The sequence below is a fragment of the Drosophila bipectinata genome, chromosome XR (assembly GCF_030179905.1).
Source record: "Drosophila bipectinata strain 14024-0381.07 chromosome XR, DbipHiC1v2, whole genome shotgun sequence".
NCBI classification, from domain to species: domain Eukaryota; kingdom Metazoa; phylum Arthropoda; class Insecta; order Diptera; family Drosophilidae; genus Drosophila; species Drosophila bipectinata.
In genome coordinates this window covers 7,128,736-7,153,331 of record NC_091735.1, presented here as the reverse complement: position 1 = coordinate 7,153,331, position 24,596 = coordinate 7,128,736, and the positions used below count along the sequence as shown (strand labels likewise).

General features: G+C 37.8%; 1 protein-coding gene and 1 long non-coding RNA gene across 7 annotated transcripts in view; both read left to right on the top strand.

Annotated features, from left to right (window-relative positions):
• The window catches only part of shi (dynamin-1 shibire), a 188,205-nt gene that overhangs the window by 116,215 nt on the left and 47,394 nt on the right, over positions 1-24,596 (top strand). For 2 of the 6 annotated variants that reach the window (XM_043211341.2, XM_070283147.1), the window contains one exon: positions 4,652-6,048. The exons of the other annotated variants lie outside the window; for them this stretch is intronic. In XM_043211341.2, coding sequence (XP_043067276.1) covers positions 4,652-4,729 — 78 coding nt within the window. In that variant the 3' untranslated portion in view covers positions 4,730-6,048. Of the gene's footprint in view, positions 1-4,651; positions 6,049-24,596 lie in introns of those variants that run through there. 6 annotated transcript variants of the gene reach the window in all.
• Positions 496-1,145, top strand: LOC138927804 (uncharacterized). Its single transcript, XR_011444283.1, has 2 exons — positions 496-771; positions 994-1,145. It is a non-coding gene; the product is annotated as an uncharacterized lncRNA (long non-coding RNA).

Here is a 24,596-nt window from a genome sequence, read left to right as displayed (position 1 = left end):
CTTAAGTTATAGTTATATGTGCAGTTATATCCTTGGAATTTAACGAAATTGTACATATATTTTATATATATATGTATGTATATACATGGACATATATACAAAAATATCGCAGATACCGAATACAATTGACCAATCCTTAGAGGAATAAAGTATTAGATTATATGTGCATTATCATAAAAGTTATAGTACATACTATATAGAGTATAGTATATCCTGGCTGGGCCTGGCGAATGAACGGGTCTAACCTTAAGAAGATCCGATAATAAACCACTTTTAGATAAGGATGGACAAAAAAAAAAGTTCTTTAAATTTAATATAGGCTCTGGATACCAAAGCGGATTTGTTGAGCGGGACGAATATTTCCATGGCAGGAGCAGGAGTCAATAAAATACAAAAAAATTAATATTTAATAATACAATTTTAACAAACAAGGAAGGAAAGCATACTTAAGGTGGTAATATAAGGTAAGGTAATATGCCCTTGCAGTTAAGGGGTTATATACCTTTTTTATTTTCAAAAAATCGAAAATTTTTTTATTGCTTTATCTTAAAGAACAATTCCTTGAGAACATTTTCCCAAATTTTCATAGAGATTGGAGCAGTAGAAAAAAAGTTACAGCGCTCCTAACCGCGCGCCTCATTGCGGTCTTGAACTGAACTTGAAACATTAAACGCGAATATCTCGAAATGGTGTTTCTTGAAAAATGACTTTGCGGTGACAATGATTGACGGAAAACTACTGAACCGATTTACTTCAAATTTTTTTTAAAATGTTCGTAATGAAATTCTCTTGTGCTTGAACGATCGACTTTTCACGCGCAAAATTTTTTTTCGGCGAAATAAATTTTTTAGTGAAATTTCTAGAGACCAAAACGTTCATTTTTAGCATAAAACGCTGCCATATCGAAACAAAAACAAAAAATTTTAAAATCGATCGTTCAAGCACAAGAGATTACTCTAAACTAATGAAATTTTTTTACTTTTATGATTTAAGTTGACCTGTTTGACCTGGGGAACTGTCACCGCAAGGCTCTAAAAAAAAAAAGGCCTCTAAGGAAAACAGCCACCCCTTAAAAACTATTCAATATTTTTTCACCAAATTTTGTAAAAACATTCTTAATAAAGTGTACTATTAAAATATTAAAACATCCGTGTAATTAAATAATTGCTACATACCTAAAAAAAAATTCAAACTTTCCTCTTTTTCTTCGAAAAAGAAGGTATATAACCCCTTAAGTTAGGATGTTTCGCAAATATCGGATATAGTTGGCCGATCCTTATGAGAATTTCATAATAAAACAAGAAAGGAAAGCTAACTTCGGGCGGAGCCGAAGTTTATATACCCTTGCAGTTAAGACCGGATATATATCGCAAATATCGGATATAGTTGGTCGATCCTCATGATTACATTATAATAAAACCAATTTACTAAAATACAAAATCTAAAAAAAGTCCCAAACTTCTATCTTTAAAAATACGAAAGTTGATATTTCTACCAAGTACCATTTCCGATCGTTCAGTTATATGGCAGCTATAGGATATAGTCGACCGATCCTGAAATTTGGTAGGTCGGATCAACTGGCCAATAATAGAATCTGTATTAAGTTTCAGCTTTCTATCTTCAAAAACACGAAAGTTAGGTCATTTCCTAAGTTATATGGCAGCTATAAGATATAGTCGGCCGAACCTTATGAAATTTGGCATGTCGTAATAATTTGCTCTCGAATTATTAGCCCAAAAATAGCTCTCGTGTCAAATTTGAACTCTCTAACTCTAAAAACACCAAAGTTATACCATTTCCGATCAATCAGTTATATGACAGCTATAGGATATAGTCGGCCGATCCGGGCCGTTCCGACTTATATACTGCGTGCAAAGGAAAGAAGGGTGTGTGCAAAGTTTCAAAACTGAGAGACTAGTTCGCGTAGAAACGGACAGACAGACGGACAGACAGACGGATCAACTCAGGAGGTGATTCTGATCAAGAATATATATACTTTATAGGGTCGGAGATGTCTCCTTCACTGCGTTGCACACTTTTGGACAAAATTATAATACCCTCTGCAAGGGTATAACAAGAAAGGAAAGCTAACTTCGGGCGGAGCCGAAGTTTATATACCCTTGCAGTTATAATCAGGTATAAATCACAACTATCGGATATAGATGGCCGATTGTTATGAGAACTTTATTATAAAACCAATTTATTAAAATACAAAATTAAAAAAAATATCATCTAGCTTCAAAAATACCCAATTTTGTATTTTAACAAATGCAAAAGTCCGACATTTCAGTTATATGGCTGCTTTTAGATATAGACGGCCAATCCCAATAAAATTTTTTGTTCAAATTAATTGGCAAAAAATATTATATGTAGAAAGCTCAAAAACACGAAAGTTGGGTCATATCCGATCTTTTAGTTATGTGGCAGTCATAGAATATAGTCTGCCTATCCCGGCCGTTCCGACTTATATACTGCGTGCAAAGAAAAGAAGGGTTTCAAGTCGGGCAAGAAGGGCAAAGTTTCAAGACGACAGATTGAAAACTGATATGCATTATTTATGGGATCGGAGATGATTCCTTCTCTATGTTACATACATTCACACGACTACAATTAACCCTTGTACTCTACGAGTACCAAACACCAAAGTTTTGTCATTTCCAATCGTTTATTTATACACTGGTGCCACAACACTCCTTATGGATCAATCAAACGTTTCACATAAAGGTGAAGTTTCATTACTGATTTTAGGCACAACATTAGGTAAGATTTGCGGTGTTTTTGAAATCACCCAAAACAAGAGTGTGTGAAACCAAAGATCATTAAATACATACATAGATGGGACATCTGGGCCCAAACGGTCAACTTTTTCATCAAGTTAGTCCGGGAGGAGGAAAAAAATGCATACGATTCTATTTTTGGAACTCTTTACATTACATTCCAACCTTCAATTTCTGACGATATCGGCTTCTGCATAATGAGCAGGAGGACAATAGTGGTCGTATTTATCACTATAATAGGCATCTATAATAGGCATTGTGGTGTAGAGTGTTGAGATGCTGGCTTTAAAACGTATTGTCGCAGGTTCTATGGGGAAACTGTTTCCTTTTTTTATTTTTTGATAAACATTCTTTTTTTTTTTTGAAAGGTTTTTAGCAACAATATTGCAATAACCCTAAATTAAGCTATAGATAGACAAATGATATCGATGCGGTTTTCTTTTATATATGTTTTTTTATAGTATCAATAAATAAGAGAAAACAAAATTATAAGTGTAAATAAAAAAAATTTACGCTAGAAAAGGACCCTAGCCGAATTTGATAATGGATTTACGGAGTAACGATAATAGAAGATAACACCGATGGGTATATCTGATTCTTTCCTCTTGGGTCCATGTTAACGTTTTATTATTCCAATGTTCCAAAGATGTTGCGGTCTAAAAATATAATTCTCCCTTGTGCTCTCTCATCGGTTTAGCCTTTGTCGTACATACATATAAGAACACTTGTTTCTATGAGATGTCCCATCTATGTACTGTATAATCTTTGTTGATACCTTAAAGTAAAATTGAAGCGAAATTTCAGTGGAAGTGTTATTTTTGGCATCCCTAATATTCCAGCTATGGGATATAGTCGGGCAAATATATAAAATTTATTTTTTAAAGTAAATCCAGAGCTTGGATGTAGCTTTTATACTGGTAAAATCTGGTTAATGCATAGATCATTTTACGACCGATGATCAAAAGCTGCTTGTTTTGTCGATTGTAGTTGTCCAAATGTCTTAAAATTTGTACGAAAAATTTTATTTCGTACTTATTTTTAAAAAAGTACGAAAGAAGATAAAAGCATGTAGATCAAGTAAAGAATATTTTCTAATTCCATTTCTGTAGCACGAAACGTTCTTGAACCAAGTTTCAATTTTTAACAAAACTTTGAAAACAAATAGCGCTTTGTTTATTTATAGCGTCTATAAATTGTTAAAAAAAAAATAGTAATACATTTTTCAAAAAAAATTCCTTCCTGGAGAATATATCGAAGAAGATTGTGTAAATTCAGACCGATCGGTTTACCGAGAAATCGAAATCACTGACTATAGAAACGCTGTTTTGAGAAAAACACTTGCAAAGTTCTTCGGCTTCCTTTGATGCTTTAAACTGTAACTTGAGCATACAAATATGTACATGTATAGCTCCGAAAATATTTATAGGATTGAGTTTTTTTAAAGGACATGTACATATGTATGTATTTAGGATAACAAAAATTTTATTTTTTATTTTTTGGAAAATTTGAACTGCGTAAAACCCTTTAAGTCAGATTTTAATAATAAAAAAAAGTTATGTGATGAGTGCCTACTATAATACTCTTTAAAAAGGTCACGCAAGGTGTGTCGCAATGTAAAAAACAAGATCTTTTAAAATTATGTGGTCATAATTACCAACGTAAAATTAATAAATTTTTAAGAATTTATATATATTTTTTTTAAATTCCGATTTTTGTGTTGGTTTTATACAATTTTATTGCAAAAGATAAAGTTAATTCATTTGATTTTGCCGATTTTTTTCTTTTTCTATCTTTTTCATGTATACACCACGCATCTGTAAAATAATCACAAAAATCCGTAACAATGTTTAAAAATATGTATGTCATCATGCCAGACGTCGTTAAATTATTGTGAGCCACCGAGATGCATCTATAGCCGATTCACCTTTAAATATGACTTGCTGTCTATTTAAACAACAAATCTTTCTTCGATAGCGTCAACTATGATATTATTCCGGCATAATCAGCATAGATAACCACGATGTCAAATCAAGAAATTACAAACTTAAAATTGTTTCTGTGTAATTGTAGTATATTATTATTCTGACACGTTAATGTTCATTAATAAACGAAGATAACCCTGTGAAAATCCAAGTTCTTGATTTAAGCCCAGAAAATATACGTGTTGATTATATTTAAAGATGATATTGTCAAAAATATGCTCAAAATAATATATCTATATATAATAATGCGTGAAACAAGCATTGTGGTGGATTCACTTAAAACTTTAATGAAAAAGAAAATTAAATTGTGTTTATAAACTTATTTTTGAGTTATTGTTGAATATTATATTAAGAGTATTCTATAATATAAAATATAAACATAAATATGCAAGCTTACAAATATTTAAGTCACAGATCATTCCATTGTACTTATACAAAAATGTAGTTATTGTACGTATATGTTTTATTTAAAAGTATCTATTTACATTGAGGATCCTATTTATCTTTGATTAATTTTTGTTTTAAAAACATTTTTAAAAAGATATGAAAGCTGTGCATAGACAAAACCTGAGAAAAAAAATACCCTTGCAGAGTGTTATAATTGAGTTTGTCCTAAAACGTCCAATGCAGTGAAGGAAAAAATGATACTCTTTTAAAGGAAATTGGGATTTAATTGCGATCACCTTCCGAGTCAACATAAATAGAACACATTTTCTGTTTATTTAAATGCAAAAAAGTCGTTGAGTTTTAATGGATGATGATGTGAAGATATATTTTACTCTTAGTGAGTAATGGCCTATGTATGTAGGAATGGCTGGGATCTGAACACTCGTAATTGGCATATGTATACCCTTGATGGACTTAAATTTGTACTAACGAATTTTAAAATTTTTTATTAAAATCGGTCAACTAATCTTTTATCTGTCATATACCTGTCATTTTATAATTTCTTTGAGATTTATTTTGTAAGAAATGGGTTCGTTTACATATAACAATTATTATTGGTCGTTTATTTCCAACAATTCTCGCGAAATTTGGGAGTTCAATATAATATTAAATTTGCAAGGGTATATAAGCTTCGGTTCTGCCCGAAGCGTGCTTGTCCTTTTGTTTATATTTGTGAATCGGCGAATCTTGTTAAAAATAAATTGTTACTGTTTATTTATATATAAATTAAATTTTCGAAAATTTAAAAAGTTAAATTGGTTTACAATAAACATTCATTCCGAAAACTGTTGTCAACAATATAAATTTAACGTTAATAATAAAGCTACGCTTCATAAACACTATTTACTGTTTTATATTCAATTGGCTGAATAAATATCTATTTTCAGTATAGGAAAATATAAAAAGAGATTCTAGCATCACTTCACATATGTTGGAATTCGTCAATTATTCTCCTTAAACTTTTTATACTCGGTACTCGTAGAGTACAAGGTTATATTGTATTCATGTGTATGTATGTAATATAAAGATGGAATCTTCCGACCGCATAAAGTAAATATATTTTTGATAACCATCAGCAGCTAAGTCGATAAAGACATGTTCGTCTGTACGTCCTTCCGTTTGTCCGTATGAATGCGTGGATCTCAGAGACTATAAGAGGTACAGCTATAGGATTCGGCGTAAGATTCCTTACTACTGGTAAGGAATTCCATTTCTATAATACCAACGCAGTTCAAGGTTGGAAACCCCCTTCCGCCCCTTAAAATCGAATATTTCTTTAGCGACATGTAAAGGAAGATATTTCAAAAAACTTTTGATGTGAAACTATTTCATTAGTTAATTTATATCTGGAAAATAAAATTCAGCCAAATCGGGCGATTTTAAGAGGAGGACTTTTATTTACCACTTCCCATACAAAAGTGTTAAAATTGTGAACGTATGGATATTATCGACTATAGAAAATAGAACTGTCCGATTTGGAACTTGGACTCGTATGGTATTCTTGCAGAACATGTTTGTGTCAATTTCCACACCTACTTCCGCCCCCAAACGGAAATCTCGTTATAGCGCCAGTTCTTACATAGCGCCAGTAAGGACTTATACTCTTTCTATTCCGCTTCCCTTATGAATTGCTTCAGTGGTTTTATTAGTGGACGAGAGGAGAACTGCGTAAAATATATTCGGGAAACTTAAATATAGCCGAATATGGTACAGAAAAAAAAAACAATTTGTTTGTTTCTTAAAAGTATTTATTTGAGAATATCTTGCATTCAAGATATACATGTATATACATGTATGTTTTTTATAAAATAATATTTGGATACTACAATCGGGTGGGCTTTTTTTATTTTTGTTTTTTTTTGTTAACGTTTAAAACGTAAAACATTGATTTATGTTATTCAAACAATGTCCCTGACTATTTTCAATAGGTTTTTTTATGGATAAAAATAACTTGCGTACAAACTTTTCATTGTTGTAAATTGTTGTCATTGTTTTCATTTAGACTATGAGTCAAAAGTCTGGGGACAATCGATTGCATTTTTCATATTATAACTCTCTCGCTCCACCGACGAACAGTATTTTCTGTTCTCCTTTGCTCCTTTCCGGACCGTTCTTCTTTGAGAGACGATTAAAAGGTAATTTCCGCATGTGAAAGTCCGTGGGGCGTTAAAAATAGGGAGTTTATTAAACAAAAAAGTACATTAATTTTATGGTATTAAGATAGTTTGAAACTAAATTAAGTAAACATTTTTACAATTTATTTAAAGCAAACGACAGAGTTCAATAAATAAAACAAACCCTAAACGCTCTGTTAATTGTTAATTGTTTTCATTCAAAAAGTTACACAACTTAATATATGAAAAGATCGTATATTAATGAAAATACCTTTTACATTGACTTCTTCGGTCAATCGGTCCTTAATAAAAAGTTTTTTTGTGAACAGAGTGTGCGTTACGACTAGACATTGCGGAGCTAACCGAAGATAGGCCCGTTTTTTCAGTAAAGTTCCGACATAAAACTAGATATAAAAAACGGTTAACAGTAATTATTAATAGAAAACTAAACAATGTATGTATATTTATTGTTGGATTTTTAAAAAATGCCATTTATATAAATTTTGTTTGTGTTAGTGTTGCCACAACGTGGCGAATAAATTCGAATAAATCGAAAACAAAATGGCGGTTGTGCAGCATTTCTTCGTAGGCCCTCTTTTTTTTTAAGGGGGTCCATGGCCGGACACCTAAAGTCCTTAATTTTCAGTGTAGAACAAAAAATCAAGTTTCGTTAGTTTCTATACTTCAACAGCTATCGACACACGTAGGATTTTTCGATATATTACCTGTGAGGCATCGCCGCAGAATGGGAAATTTCGACACTTAGTTTGCCGGACTCAATCTTATCTGTTATTTGTTATATCTGTTATTTTTATACCCTTGCAGAGGGTATTATAATTTTTTTCCAAAAGTGTGCAACGCAGTGAAGGAGGCATCTCCGACCCTATAAAGTATATATATTCTTGATCAGGATCACTTCCTGAGTTGATATGAGCATGTCCGTCTGTCCGTCTGTCTGTCTGTCCGTCTGTCTGTTTCTACGCAAACTAGTCTCTCAGTTTTAAAGTTTTTGCACACACTCTTCTTTCCTTTGCACGCAGTTTATAAGTCGGAACGGCCCGGATCGGCCGACTATATCCTATAGCTGCCATATAGCTGAACGATCGGAAATGGTATAACTTCGGTGTTTTTTGGGAAGAAGCTTTGGAATTTTTTTAGATTTTGTATTGTAATAAATTGGATTATATATTCATATTCCCATAAGGATCGGCCAACTGTATCCGATGTTTGCGATGTATATCCGGTTTTAACTGCTAGGGTGTATAAACTTCGTCTCCGCCCGAAAATAGCTTTCCTTTCTTTTTTTTTTTTTTTAATTGTTTTTTTTTCGCGGTCTTTCAGCAATGGCTAAGGAACAGAGGACTAAAGTTTCGAGTCCTTCTATTAGAAATGTTAAATTTTAAACGTGTTAGTAAATCCTGGCTATCTACATCCCCGTTAATAAGGTTATGCAGAAAAACTACACCGAGCATTGTCCTACGATTTCTTAAGCTAGGTAAGTTTATAAGTAAAAGTCTGCTACTGTAGGATGGAGGCTGAAGATTTGCCTCCCAGTATAGACCTCAAAGTGCAAATAATAAAAAGTTCTTTTGTACGGATTCTATGCGGTCCTTATTTACTCCATATTGGGGACTCCAGACACATGAACCGTACTCCAGTATAGGACGGACCAAAGAAATGAATAGTGTTTTGGTTATATAGGGGTCATTAAATTCTTTTGACCACCTTTTGATAAAACCAAGGACTCCTTTAGTCTTATTAACCATTAAGGAAATATGGTCGGCAAATTTAAGTTTGATGTCTAATAGGATGCCGAGATCATTAACCTGGGTTAATTTTTCTAAGGCAATCCCATTAATAGAATAAGTAGCTTGCAGAGGGCAAGAACGATAAAAAGACATATGTTTGCATTTAGATCCATTAAGTATTAGATCATTAGCTAAACACCATTTTTGAAAGTTATCAAGGTCAGACTGAAGACTGCATTGGGCAGAGATGGATTTGTGATTTGTGTGATGGATCGAAATCGAACTACCGAACTGAGCGGACGTGCTTTGTCCGAGCTCCGGGAAAACTTCACTTCGCTTATATTTTCGCCAATATAAGCGAAAAGACACTGAAATACAATTTATTAAAAGCGACAGACAAGCTTTTTTTTTTTTTTATAACAGTTGTAATGTGCTAAACCAAAACTAGTGCATTGTTGAAAAAAAAAAATACGTACCACGCAATGAGCTCATTGAGCAACGACCAAAAGAACGAGCGTAGAAGTTCAGTGAACCAAAGAAACGGCTTCTACTCTTACTTTTCAACCCGCGATACCGAAGTGGAAAAATCGGCGCTTAAAAGCAACCCGGCTTTACTGACCGCTGAGACCCAAAGGGCACGGTCTTGCTCACCCGCTCTGCTCACTCCGACTCCCGCGTCATGGAGTTCGCAGTGTAAAACCCCCCCTCCAATATCGGAAACAAATTTCGCACCAACAAAAAGCAGCGCTACAACTTCTGCAACAACAGCGAAAACCCCTGCAACTCAGAGTACCACGACGTCAACGACTACAGCGAGTACAAAAACAACAACCTCGGAAAGTGCCAAAGCGGCAACGGCCACACAGACTGGAATGGATCGCTACATCCAAATTAAGCGCAAGCTTAGCCCGCAGAGTAATCCGGCAGGCAACAAAACAAAAATTAACCGTGTCCTGAATAACGATAATGAACCAGACAGATCCACTACTAACAGATTTGCCCTACTGGCGGAGGCTGAGGAAAACCAACCAGCCCAAGACACCGCAAAAAAAACCCAAGCCCCCTCCAATCTATATTAGGGAAAAAAGCTCGAGTGCCCTGGTCAACAAAATTGCGTCGTTGATCGGGAACGGTGAAAACTTTCATGTTGTTCCGCTTATCAAAGGGAACATCCATGAAACAAAGGTGCAAACCAAGACTGAAGAGCACTTCCGAATCGTGTCCAAATATCTGGACACTGTACAGAAAAACTATTACACGTACCAGCTGAAAAGCAGTAAGGGCCTACAAGTGGTAGTAAAGGGAATAGAACCTGATGTTACCGCCGAGGAAATAAAAACCGCCCTTAAAGAAAAGGGCTTCGCCGCCAAGAATGTTATTAACATTTTAAATAAAGATAAAAAGCCACAACCCCTCTTCAAGGTCGAGCTCGAGCCTGAAAGCAGGTCGCTGAAGAAGAACGAAGTCCACCCAATCTACAACCTGCAATATCTTTTGCATCGGAAAATCACTGTTGAAGAGCCACATAAACGTAACGGTCCAGTGCAATGCACTAATTGTCAAGAGTATGAACACACAAGGTCTTACTGCACACTTCGGGCTGTCTGTGTAGTCTGCGGGGACGCCCACAAGTCCGCTTGCTGCACTACAAACAAGGACAGTACCGTGAAGAAATGTGGAAACTGCGGAGGCAGCCATACGCCAAACTATAGAGGATGTATTGTGTATAAGGAGTTAAAGAGTCGCATGCGTCAAGCGACCGCAACGCGCAACCAAAATCCACAGAATGCGTACGTTTCGTCAAAAACCACGCCAGACGTCTTCTTCGCCAAAGCTGCGAGATCCTCATTCGGTCCACTAAACACCACCAACGGCTTCTCCTATGCCGATGCTCTACGATCTGGAAGGGAAATTCCAATTCAGCCTAACTCTCAAAGCGCTCAACAGGCCCCAGAACAGCCACACAGCAAAACGGAAACTATGATGCTTACCCTCCAACAAAGTATGATGGAGCTTATGTCATTCATGAAAACGACCATGCAAACGCTTGTTCAAAACCAGAACATGGTGATACAGCTGCTCGTAGCACAACAGTCCAAATAATCTATGCAGGCGCTACGAATATCAATGTGGAACGCCAATGGTGTCTCACGGCATAAACTAGAATTGTCACAATTCTTGACCGAAAACCATATTGACGTTATGCTACTGGTGGAAACGCATCTTACAAGCAAATACAACTTTCATATAAGAGGCTACACAATCTACCGCACAGATCATCCAGATGGGAAAGCCCACGGCGGAACTGGAGTTCTAATCAGAGAACGAATTAAACACCATTTTCACAAAAGGTTTGCAACAAACTTCTTGCAGGCCACATCGATACAAATTCAGTCAAGCAACGGAATCCTTTCAATTGCTGCCGTTTACTGCCCTCCTCGCTTCTCAATCTCGGAAGGACAATTTATGGACTTCTACAATTCACTTGGGGATCGATTTATAGCCGCAGGAGACTACAACGCCAAACATACGCACTGGGGATCACGTCTAGTTACTCCCAAAGGAAGACAATTGTACAATGCAATTATAAATGTGAAAAATAAACTGGACTACGTTTCCCCTGGAAGTCCCACATACTGGCCAACAGACTCACGAAAGCTCCCAGACCTTATTGATTTTGCAGTGACAAAAAACATACCTCGCAATCTAATAAGTGCCAAAGCAGTCTCGGACTTATCATCAGACCACTCGCCTGTGCTTCTAACGCTTCTTCAAAGCCCAGAAATAACCGAACACCCCTTCAGTCTGACGACGACAAAAACAAACTGGCTAAAATACAAAAAGTACGTGAGTGCCCACATAGAACTCGCCCCGGATTTTAACATGGAATCGGACATCGACTACACTACGAGCGCCCTGGAAGAAGTACTCGTTGCGGCAGCTAAAATCTCTACTCCTCATAGGAAAGAAGTAGACCGAAACAAACACTTCAAATCTAATCAGCAAATCGAACAGCTCGTGCGAGAAAAGAGGCGCACGCGTCGTGATTGGCAAAACAGCAGATCACCAGCTTCAAAACAACGCCTTAAGGAAGCAACCCGATCACTCGACCAGGCTCTTCACCAACAGGAAGAAAATGCACAGCTGAGGTACATCCAGAATCTCTCGCCAACAAGCACAAAGTACCCCCTGTGGAGGGCCCACCCAAATCTTAGTGCCCCAATTGAAACGACCACCCCGATAAGAAACTCTTCGGGATGCTGGGCTCGCAGCAACGAAGACCGAGCTGAAACATTCGCCACACATCTCCAAAGTGTCTTCCAGCCTCAAATTCATTCCTCCTGCCAGTAATTCAGCCAGAGTCCCTAATTCCCCTCAGCCAGCCGCACCTCCATTCCGGCCGAACGAAATCGAAAAAGTCATAAGAGGGCTAAAACCAAAAAAGGCTCCCGGTGGTGACCTATTGACCCCAAAGATGCTGATCGAACTTCCAAAATGCGCTATAGAGGTCGTCTGCAAACTATTTAATGGAATCATTAATCTTGGCTATTTCCCAAAAAAGTGGAAGAAATCCATTATTATAATGATACCGAAGCCTGGAAAAGACCACACAATTCCGTCATCATACAGACCAATAAGCCTTCTATCTTGTTTGTCTAAATTGTTTAAAAAATGCGTGTTAACTCGCATAATACCACATCTGGAAGCTTGCAATATCATCCCGGCACACCAATTTGGCTTTCGAAGAAACCATGGAACCATCGAACAAGTGAACAGATTAACATCCGAAATATGCTCAGCCTTCGAACAGCGAGAATACTGCAGCGCTATTTTCCTCGACGTATCTCAAGCTTTCGACCGAGTTTGGCTCATCGGACTCATGCACAAAATTAAAACGTATTTGCCAACATCCACCCACAAGCTACTGGAATCATACCTCTTCAATAGGGTATTCTCAGTGAGATGCAACGCAGCTACTTCGGGCGACTACACCATCGAAGCTGGAGTTCCACAGGGAAGCGCACTCGGGCCGTGTCTATATGTTTTGTATACTGCGGATATTCCTACGAGCGCACAACTAACAACGTCAACGTTCGCCGATGATACCGCTATTCTTAGTCGCTCCAGATGCCCAACGCAGGCAACAACGCAATTGGCTAATCATCTCACAACAGTGGAAAGGTGGCTGTCCGACTGGCGCATTAAAATAAACGAACAAAAGTGTAAACATATAACGTTTACTCTTAATAGACAAACATGCCCTCCGCTTTTACTAAACGGTATGCAGATCCCTCAAGCTAACGACGTAACGTACCTTGGCGTTCACCTTGATAGACGACTTACCTGGCGTAAGCACATCGAATGCAAAAAGATGCATCTAAAACTGAAAGCCAGCAGCCTCCACTGGATCATAAACTCACGATCGCCACTGTGCCTGGACTACAAGTTACTACTGTACAATTCAGTCCTAAAGCCAATCTGGACGTATGGCTCTCAGCTGTGGGGGAACGCGAGCAGCAGCAACATAGACATCATACAGCGCGCACAATCAAAAATCCTGAGAACTATCACAGGGGCACCTTGGTATGTTCGCAACGAAAACATCCACCGGGAACTGGGCATCCTCGCAGTGAAAGACGAAATCCAGAAGCAAAAAGAGTCATACAAAGAAAAACTGTCTTCGCACCCAAATTTTCTCGCTCGGGGATTGACTCGGGTTTCTAGCGTATCCCGCCTTAGACGCAACGACCTCCCAACCCAGCAATCGATTTTTAGGGCCGTCTAACTCCGTATCAGTCAATATGACTGTTAGTTAAGTTAAAAATATAAGATTTGATACACCTCTTGTTAGTCTCGCAAAGAGAAGATTCAAGAAATAAAAGCAACGTTAAAAAAAAAACACAAAAAAAAAAAAATAGCTTTCCTTTCTTGTTTTTTTTTTTAATTGTTTTTTTTTCGCGGTCTTTCAGCAATGGCTACGGAACAGAGGACTAAAGTTTCGAGTCCTTCTATTAGAAATGTTAAATTTTAAACGTGTTAGTAAATCCTGGCTATCTACATCCCCGTTAATAAGGTTATGCAGAAAAACTACACCGAGCATTGTCCTACGATTTCTTAAGCTAGGTAAGTTTATAAGTAAAAGTCTGCTACTGTAGGATGGAGGCTGAAGATTTGCCTCCCAGTATAGACCTCAAAGTGCAAATAATAAAAAGTTCTTTTGTACGGATTCTATGCGGTCCTTATTTACTCCATATTGGGGACTCCAGACACATGAACCGTACTCCAGTATAGGACGGACCAAAGAAATGAATAGTGTTTTGGTTATATAGGGGTCATTAAATTCTTTTGACCACCTTTTGATAAAACCAAGGACTCCTTTAGTCTTATTAACCATTAAGGAAATATGGTCGGCAAATTTAAGTTTGATGTCTAATAGGATGCCGAGATCATTAACCTGGGTTAATTTTTCTAAGGCAATCCCATTAATAGAATAAGTAGCTTGCAGAGGGCAAGAACGATAAAAAGACATATGTTTGCATTTAGATCCATTAAGTATTAGATCATTAGCTAAACACCATTTTTGAAAGTTATCAAGGTCAGACTGAAGACTGCATTGGGCAGAGATGAATTTGTACTGAAGACAAAGCTTTACATCATCTGCATACATAAGAACTAGAGAGTTCGTTAAAGCAGGGGGCAGTCGTTTATAAAAAGCGTAAATAATAACGGGCCAAGATGACTTCCTTGAGGGACGCCGGATGTAGCACGGACCAGACGGGACTGAATGTTTTTAAATAAAACTCTTTGTGTCCTTCCATCTAGGTAGCTGAAGATCCACGTTAAGAGGTCTTTAGGAAAACCCACCATATTTAGTTTACTCAACAAGAGTGAGTGATTAACTAATTCAAATGCTTTGCTGAAGTCTGTGTAAATTACATCGGTTTGATATCCCTTAAAAAACCATCTATGACAAAGGATGTCAACTCCAAGTTTGTGGTGGTGGAGCGACGCTTAATAAAGCCATGCTGACAAGGAGTGATGATCGAAGAGCAAAGGTGTTGCAAATGAGGGGTAATTTATTTTTCAAATAACTTTGGAATTGCCGACAACTTAAAGATGCCTCTGTAGTTGGCAGCCTCGGACTTTTTCCCTTTTTTATGAAGGGGAATTATGAATGATTCCTTCCACTTAAGGGGAAAAATCGAGGTTTCCAAAGATAAGTTGAAAAGTCTTAGAAGAGGTTTGCACAGAGCCCTGGCAGAGTATTTTAGCACACAGCCTGGTGCCTGGCGGGGCCTGGCGAATAAATGGGTTTGACTTTTAGAAGATCAGATAGCAAGTTTTTCTCAGAGAAAAACGGACAGAAAATAAGACTTGCTGCTTGAATGTTATATGCGTAAGGCTGATCTGTCAATTTAGGCGGAGAATAATTTGAAAAAATTCTGCGAATAGATCGGCAATGGCCTGATTAGAGGTCGCAGAGGAATTTTCAAACGTAAGCAGGGGTGAAAAAGATACGTGCTTACGTTTAGTGTTTACAAAATTATAAAACTGCTTTGGATCCTGAGTAAATTGTATTCGGAAGCGGTCAATATAATTCCTATAATATTCAGCATTATGCACGGTAAAATACGACCAAGCTAGTAAGTATCTTGAAAAATCAACACTACTGCAGGTTTTTTCATATTTTAGTAAGAGCTTTAATTTTAATATTTTTTAGGTTAGTGAGGCACCTTGTATACCAAGGAGGATTCGTTGAAGTGGACGGATATTTCCATGGCACACAGAAGTCAAAAAATTTCTTTAAAGTACAGTAAAATTTTTCTTAAGTGACGTTAAGATCAGTGCATGCCAGAATATCGGACCAATCGTATGTATCGATAAGGCTATTAAGTTTCTGAAAGTCAGCGAAGCAGCGAATCTTATTTGCCACGCATAGAGACATCTGATCGATACCAGGAATAGTTTTGATAGAGACCTCCAGCGTGGGGTGATATGGATCCTCTGCGGTACCATCAGGATCAGATACAAAACATAAGTCTAAAAGCCGACCTAACGAATTTCTTACATGGTTAATCTGACCTAGGGACATGTCAAACATGCCCGCGGTGAAGTCATGGTGAGTGATAAGTGACAAAGATGGTGAGTTATCGACGTTGGACCACTTTAATTCTGGGATATTAAAGTCGCCCACCACTACGAGTTGGTCACGATTCGTCATAAGAATCAAGACGTATCGAATAGCGGACAAATGCTGCCAATATGTGGGCGGTTCAGACATAGGTGTTATATATGAACATGTAATGTATAAAGCTTTCACGGACATAGTGATTTTAACGCAAATAAATTCTATGTCACCAAACTCTTGGGATTTCACCTCTTCAGAAGCAAGAGTAGAGTCTACCGAAAGGAGGACTCCACCCCCCCTTCGCTGAGGTCGATCCCGTCTAAAAGTGGTGTACTTACTTGGAAAAACTTCGGAGCTAAAGGTCTCCGGCTTTAACCAAGTTTCTGTAAAGGCTATAATATGGGATGCAAAGGAAAAACTATCAGAATATAGTTTAGGGAGTTTGCTACGGAGCCCCCTAGTGTTCTGATAGGTATAGTATCATCAGTATCAGTGTTAGTGACGATACTAGTTTTTTGGGTTAGTGGCCAAAGAAGAGGTGGAAGGTTGTTGTTCTTGGGCGAAAAGATTTTCTGGCCAAAAACTGGAAGAACAAATCGTCTTGAACATCAGCGCGGGCACACGAATCTTGAAAGAAGACGTGCGCCGTGTATAATTATATTTAAATTTAGTTATGTCCTCCAACTTTATATCGGCTGTTGTTTTGACTTTGATATAAGCCGAGATATCCATCTCTGAAGTATCAGGTGCAAGCCGAGAAACAAATATATGTTTAGATGGAGGAATCACCTGTAAGGGTTTTGGTGTCGCAGGTACGAGAACTGCAGCATCAGTCGGTGCTGGTGGTCCGGACTTTGGAATACCCTTTTGGGTGACCCTGACGGGGGTTTCATTTAATAGGACCTGTGGTATCACTTGAAGGGATACCACAGAGGACATTTGCTTAGACAATTGCTCATTTTCCTTGAGAAATTCGGTCGGCGAATTGATCTCAGTTCTAGCCCTTGGGGTGGCCACAGATATGAGCGGCTGCGTTATTGACGGCTGAGTAGACTGAGGCGGATCACAAACAGCAGATTTTTTACGCTTAGGAGACTCTGTTAGTAGCTGAAGGCTGCTAAACTGAGTGTCAAGCGCACAGACTTGGTCATTGACTTTACGAAAACCAGTGATTAACTCTTTAAATCCATTTTTGGTCTGTCTCATGACCGACCTAATTTCGCCTTGGACAGCACGACAATTTTCACAACAATAGTGTATACCAGATCTACGGGAAATGGCATCCGAAACTGAGGCAGTGAACCCGGCACACTTGGCGCGTACTACGTTTTCACATAGCCAGCAATGGATGGTAGGCTGGGATATGGAAATTGTCTTGTTACAAGACTTCATAGTGCAGACAAGTTTAAATTCCATTTTTTTTATTAAATAAAACAAAGTTAATATATAAAAAGTTAAAGAACACTATACCTTGAACCACTGTGCCAAATAGGAAGCCGAAGCGGGAGCTTTGGAGAGTGCAAAAAAAAATTCAAAAATAGAGATAAGCCGGGGAAGAAGCAGAGCTGAGCTATGCTTGGAATTGAAATTATTCAAATTATTAATTCTACTCCAAATATACATTGCACTCGCGAAGCGATACGGTTTAAGCTTAAGATTCTTAAGATTCAGAATATATTCAATTCACAAAATGAGTAAACACCGGTTTACTAATATTTATCATAAACGCAGTGCGCACAAAAAAATCACGACCGTTCGCTTAAAAGAAAGAGAGGGAAGGTCATACGTTTCGTCATAAACGTATCGAAAGTTGGCAAAGGATAATTTTCGCGCCGGATGGCTTTGTTTCCCCGTCGCATATCAAGATATACTTGAACCCCATCGTCCTTGATAGCGATTACGACTGGAGAGGTCCAAGAGATTTCTCATGGGTTGTTGTACCGGGACTACCTACTCGTCAACGGAGAGCTTAATTGTGACATTGTCCCATTTGGGAAATGGAACAGCCTTCTCAACTGGATTAATGTCTAACCCAAGTTTTAGAACGTTGAGTTCGATGGCTGTGACGCGTCTCAACAGTTTTTTTTTACCCTTTTCGATTACGTAAAACGTAGCAATCAGTTCTGGATTATTCTGTACGGAAATCGGGGCTTCGAAAACCTGCAGCACTTTGAGTAAACTGTTGGATGCGTAAGCGCGAAACGGGTTTGCAGATTCCACCCGAGGGTTAAACATTATTGTTCTTGTTCCACAAAGTTTCTGCCAATCTGACTGACTTATCCGGTTGTATTTCGAGCCTGAGTCAATAATCATATCGACTGTATCGCCACCAATTTTACAAGGGATTTCTGCCTTCTGTAGTGTCTTTTCTCCAACTTGAAATGAACCGGTATCCATGGAGCTAACAGTCTTAATGCCAATATTACCAGATATAGCCTTTATTGTCGAATCTTCAGTGCGTCTTCGTTTTTTAACCGCTCACACCTCGCTGAACAAATTTTTTAATGCTGATTGGCTTGTCCTGGTAAGTCAGACTGCGTCAGTCTGTTCACCAGTTCGTCTATATTACAGGTCCCTATAACCTCCTGCAATGTGAATTCCTTTTCGAGTAGATTTTTTTTTGAGTCTACCGAAGTCTACACATCAATGATCTTGTCCTTCAAGCAGTTCTCCTCGATTTTATCCTTAGTCTCACCGAATGAACATTTAACTATTTGGCTGCGCAGCCTGGTTAGGAACTCTGTGAAACCTTCTCCTTCTAGCGGCATCATGGTTCTAAACAGAAGTCTTTCAAACAAGTTCCACTGCGGCGAAAAATATGCCTTCAGCTTAATGATGGGGGGTGTGAAACATCGTTCTTCTTCTCCTCGTCAAACGGAATTAAGGCTCCTGGAGTGTTGTAAACTACTGCTTGAAGCTGAGATCCGCCGAAATTCAGAAGCTTGTTTCTCTTCTTATAAGCTGAGGTAATCTCCTCCGTATCTATATAGATCTCAAATGCGTGCAACCACGCCTCCGCCATAGCGTTTGTCCATTGCCTGGCACAGAAATGGTTTGAGATCAGTCTTGATTATATTTAACTGGAAAGAAAAATGATTTTATGATTTCAAGAATTATGATCATAACAAAACAAAAAAAAAGGCTTAAAATCCGAATGATTCTTGGTCAATTTATGTCATTTTCTCTTCAAATAATTTTCATTCATTGAATTACGAGTGTTTTTTTTTTTAGCTTAACCTTTATTTCGCTCTTCTATTATTTTTTCCTTTTGTTTTATTATTACGCAGCAGCTGCAATTTAATCGGCTGACGCTGACATTGTATAAAATCTCCTTTCTTAGGACCAATTTTCTTCTTTCGAAATTAATTCTTTTATTTCCCTTCTTCTCTTTCCTTTAAAATAGACTTTGGTTATGCAGTAGCCGCAATTTAATCAGCTGACACCGTACAAGTTTTATTTTACTTACGTTTTATTGCCTTGCACGCCACTTCAATCATTATATACCCATTTATGTACATCTGTATGTACATGTGTACCGGCACACTTTGGGTATTGGCGTGTTTCTCGCAAATGAAACGTTTTTTTTTTTTTTTTACTTTTGTTTACGCTCAAGTTCTTAGAGTTCGAAGCGGTACTTTTCTTGCTCTTCTTGTCACTTTGCACGTTTGATTTTGAGACTCCTGTGAACTCGTCTTTTTCAAAATTCTCAATGCTTTGGGTAACTTATTACTATGCATATTTTTTTACTCGTCGCCAGTGCACTATAGGCCGGATGACCACTTTTTCTGGCCAAAAAGCCATATTTCGAAAGTTCTTATAATTAAGATTTTATGACGTGATTATATTAGTATAATATCAGACTTAAATATTACGTAACAGAAATTTTAATAGAGGCACGCTCCGTTAAGTTATCTGCTTTCAAAAACAGCTGTTCGGAGTGTCGTGATCACGTGCGCTTGTTATCGGAAAAAAGAGTTCGTTTAAAGCTAATAAAAAAGGCACTAAACTTAGTAATTTTAAAAAAAGTTGTTATGGCATCGAAAGGGAGTGGTTTTTACTATATGTTTGCGATTCTCAAATGTTGGATTGTTTGTGATTGTCCCTGTAATTGAGTGTTTTTAACAGAGCTTTTGTGTGTGTTAATGAATAACAATAACCAATGTTTAGTTAGAGATATAAACGGTCTTTTAGCTAGTTTGACCCTAATATTTATACTGGATTGAAGGTAATTCAATCTTGTTCATATAAATGTAATATAAAAGTGCCCTTTTGCGCACTTTCTGCGTAATTCACTTTTTAAGGTCACAACCTCAGGCTCGCCAACATGGAGTTGTTCGATGTTTGGAGATCTGCTGCGACCAAATGTGCGAAAGAGATCGCAATATTGGCTAGATACAAAGTTTCTATAGCTGGTTCTGTATTTGAAGCCGAGAAAAAGCATGCGAGAACAAGCAGTCGAAGCAACAGTTTAATCTGTGGAATGATCTGTGGAATATGTCCTCCACAGATCATCAGACCATATAATATCATCGGTTAACCTAGCCAACCGTATCAAACAAAAAAACAGATTGCTTATTCCAAAAGAAGTATTAGAATTGCTCGACAGTCCCTTGGGGAGCGCTGATGATCAGTTTGAAAATATTGAAGACGATCCACTTGAGATCAGGGATATGGAACTTGAGACCGAAGAAGATGTTGATTAGGTGCGCATGTGAAACAGTTTAGATTATATTTTACCTGTCAGGCCTTTTTAATAATAATTACTTTAAACGGTTCGGGCGCAGCAACTGTAGAAAACATGTCCATAGTTCCTGCCAGAAAGTGTGGGTGACACGCCATTTTATAAAAAATATGTTCCTTAGCTTACTAAGAACCCAAATCAAAAAACAGAGCCCAAATATTTTGTTTCGTTTAGAAGTTATTAATTTTGGCCAGAAAAAGTGGTTATCCGGCCTATAGTGCAGTGTAACAACGCTATTACACCCCATTTTAATCACAACAAAGATGTTAATATAGGTTGGCACAAAAAGTGCCACTTTTATTGGACCGACTCCGTCGGCCTCTATCAAACAATTAATTCCCTTCTCCGCCCGGCAAGAAAAGGCAAGATATGCAAAATGTAAATGACTCTAGTACTTAGTACGAAAAAGTGCAGAATGAGACTAAATTACATGGATTCAGAAAAGGACAAACTAAACATTTGGACTTACACCGAAATAATGCGTTGCTCCAACTTTCTGTCTTCAAAAACACGAAAGTTGGGTCATTTCCGATTGTTCAGTTTTATGGGAGCTATAGGAAATAGTCGGCCGATCCTTATGAAATTTGGTATGTCATATTATTTTGCCAAAAATATCATTCGTAATCTGAATCTGAACTTTCTCTTAAAACACCAAAGTTTTAGCATTTTTGATCAATCAGTTTTATTGCAGCTACAGGATATAGTCTACCGATCTCGACCGTTCCGACTATATATTACGTAAAAAGGAAAGAAAGGTGTGTGCAAAGTTTCAAGTCGATAGCTTTAAAACTGAGAGACTCGTTTGCGTAGAAACAGACAGACGGACATGCTCATATCAACTCAGAAGGTGATCCTGATCGAAAATATTTATACTTTATAGGGTCGGAGATGTCTTCTTCACTGTGTTGCACACATGTAATGGGTAACCGTTTGTAGGCAAGATGTTGGGGTGCTCGGATATGGCCGCACGTATGATTTCCGGCTACTGGCTTGTCAAAAGAGGGGGTTATGGTATATTGCCATATCCCGAGGCCTACTGGCTTATTATAATAAAGAAACGTCCAAGACGAACCAAAAACGAGCTATGACAATATACAGGACAACACTAATTCGGGGTCAATCGGGTGAAATCCGCTGCTGGTGTTGCGGCTCCTGTTGTGCCCACCCAACCTTGGCAACATACCATAATTTCCTCCCATAAAAATAGGATGGCCCCTTGAAGGTGTTATTTTTTTTATTTTATTTTTTTTTTTTTTCGCGGTCTTTCAGAATTTGGAAATGGCTTGTGCATCAATAAGAGCATCAGCTAGCATTCCTGTATTCATCATAAAGCTTAGAGGCCCAGACGACCGAGGGGTGCTCGAGAAACGATTTGTTAGTACATATTAAGCTAATTGAAATTTGTTAAGCTAAGAGGAGTTAGTAAGGAAATTTAAAATTCTATATTTTAAATTAGAGGGACAGGAAAGAGATGTAATAGAGTAGAGACCATTGTAGTTCGAACATAATACCCTAAAAGGGTCATGCAGTGCATATGTCGAACTACAACGGCTAAGGAACTGAGGACTAAAGTTTCGAGTCCTTCTATTAGGAATGTTGAAATTTAAGCGTCTTAGTAAATGCTGGCTATCTACATCCCCGTTAATAAGGTTATGCAGAAAAACTACACCGAGCATTGTCCTACGATTTGTTAAGCTAGGTAAGTTAATAAGTAAAAGTCTGCTACTGTAGGATGGAAGCTGAAGATTTGCATCCCAGTATAGACCTCTAAGTGCAAATATTAAAAAGTTCTTTTGTACGGATTCTATGCGGTCCTTATGTACTCCATATTGGGGACTCCAGACACATGAACCGTACTCTAGTATAGGACGGACCAAAGAAATGAATAGTGTTTTGGTTATATAGGGGTCATTAAATTCTTTTGACCACCTTTTAATAAAACCAAGGACTCCTTTAGCCTTATTAACCATTAAGGAAATATGGTCGGCAAATTTAAGTTTTATGTCTAATAGGATGCCGAGATCATTAACCTGGGTTAATTTTTCTAAGGCAATCCCATTAATGGAATACGTAGCTTGCAGAGGGCAAGAACGATAAAAAGACATATGCTTGCATTTTGATCCATTAAGTATTAGATCATTAGCTAAACACCATTTTTGAAAGTTATCAAGGTCAGACTGAAGACTGCATTGGGCAGAGATGGATTTATACTGAAGACAAAGCTTTACATCATCTGCATACATAAGAACTAGAGAGTTCGTTAAAGCAGGGGGCAGTCGTTTATAAAAAGCGTAAATAATAACGGGCCAAGATGACTTCCTTGAGGGACGCCGGATGTAGCACGGACCAGACGGGACTGTATGTTTTTAAATAAGACTCTTTGTGTCCTTCCATCTAGGTAGCTGGAGATCCACGTTAAGAGGTCTTTAGGAAAACCCAGCATATTCAGTTTACTCAACAAAAGTGAGTGATTAACTGAATCAAATGCTTTGCTGAAGTCTGTGTAAATTACATCGGTTTGATATCCCTTACAAAAGCCGTCTATGACAAAGGATGTAACTCCAATAAGTTTGTGGTGGTGGAGCGACGCTTAATAAAGCCATGCTGACAAGGAGTGATAATCGAAGAGCAAAGGTGTTGCAAATGAGGGGTAATTAATTTTTCAAATAACTTTGGAATTGCCGACAACTTAGAGATGCCTCTGTAGTTGGCAGCCTCGGACTTTTTCCCTTTTTTATGTAGGGGAATTATAAATGATTCCTTCCACTTAAGGGGAAAAATCGAGGTTTCCAAAGATAAGTTGAAAAGTCTTAGAAAAGGTTTGCACAGAGCCCTGGCGCAGTATTTTAGCACACACCCTGGTACTCCGTCGGGGCCTGGCGAATAAATGGGTTTTACCATTAAAAGACCAGATAATAAGTTGTTCTCAGAAAAAAACGGACAAAAAATAAGATTTGCTGCTTGAATGTTATATGCGTAAGGCTGATAAGTCAATTTAGGAGGAGAATAAGTTGTTTGAAAAAATTCTGCGAATAGATCGGCAATGGCCTGATCCGAAGTCGCAGAAGAATTTTCAAACGTAAGCAGGGGTGAAAAAGATACGCTTAGTGTTTACAAAATTATAAAACTGCTTTGGATCCTGAGTAAATTGAATCCGGCAGCGGTCAATATAATTCCTATAACATTCAGCGTTATGCACGGTAAAATTCGACCGAGCTAGTAGGTATCTTGAGAAATCAACACTACTGCAGGTTTTTTTATATTTAAGTAAAAGGTTATTTTTTTTATTTTTTAGGTTAGTGAGGCACCTTGTATACCAAGGAGGATTTGTTGAAGCGGACGGATGTTTCCAAGGCACACATGAGTCAAAAAATGTATTTAAAGTAAAATAAAATTTTTCTAAAGTGACATTAAGATCAGTGCACGCCAGAATATCAGACCAGTCAAATGTATCAATAAGGCTATTATGTTTCTGAAAATCAGCTTTACGGAAACAGCGAATCTTATTTACCACGCTCGGAGACATCTGATCGATACCAGGAGTGGTTTCGATTGAGACCTCCAGCGTGGGGTGATATGGATCCTCTGGGGTTGAAAGGGGAAAAGCTCTGGAGAGAGCGGTACCATCCGGATCAGATACAAAACATAAGTCTAAGAG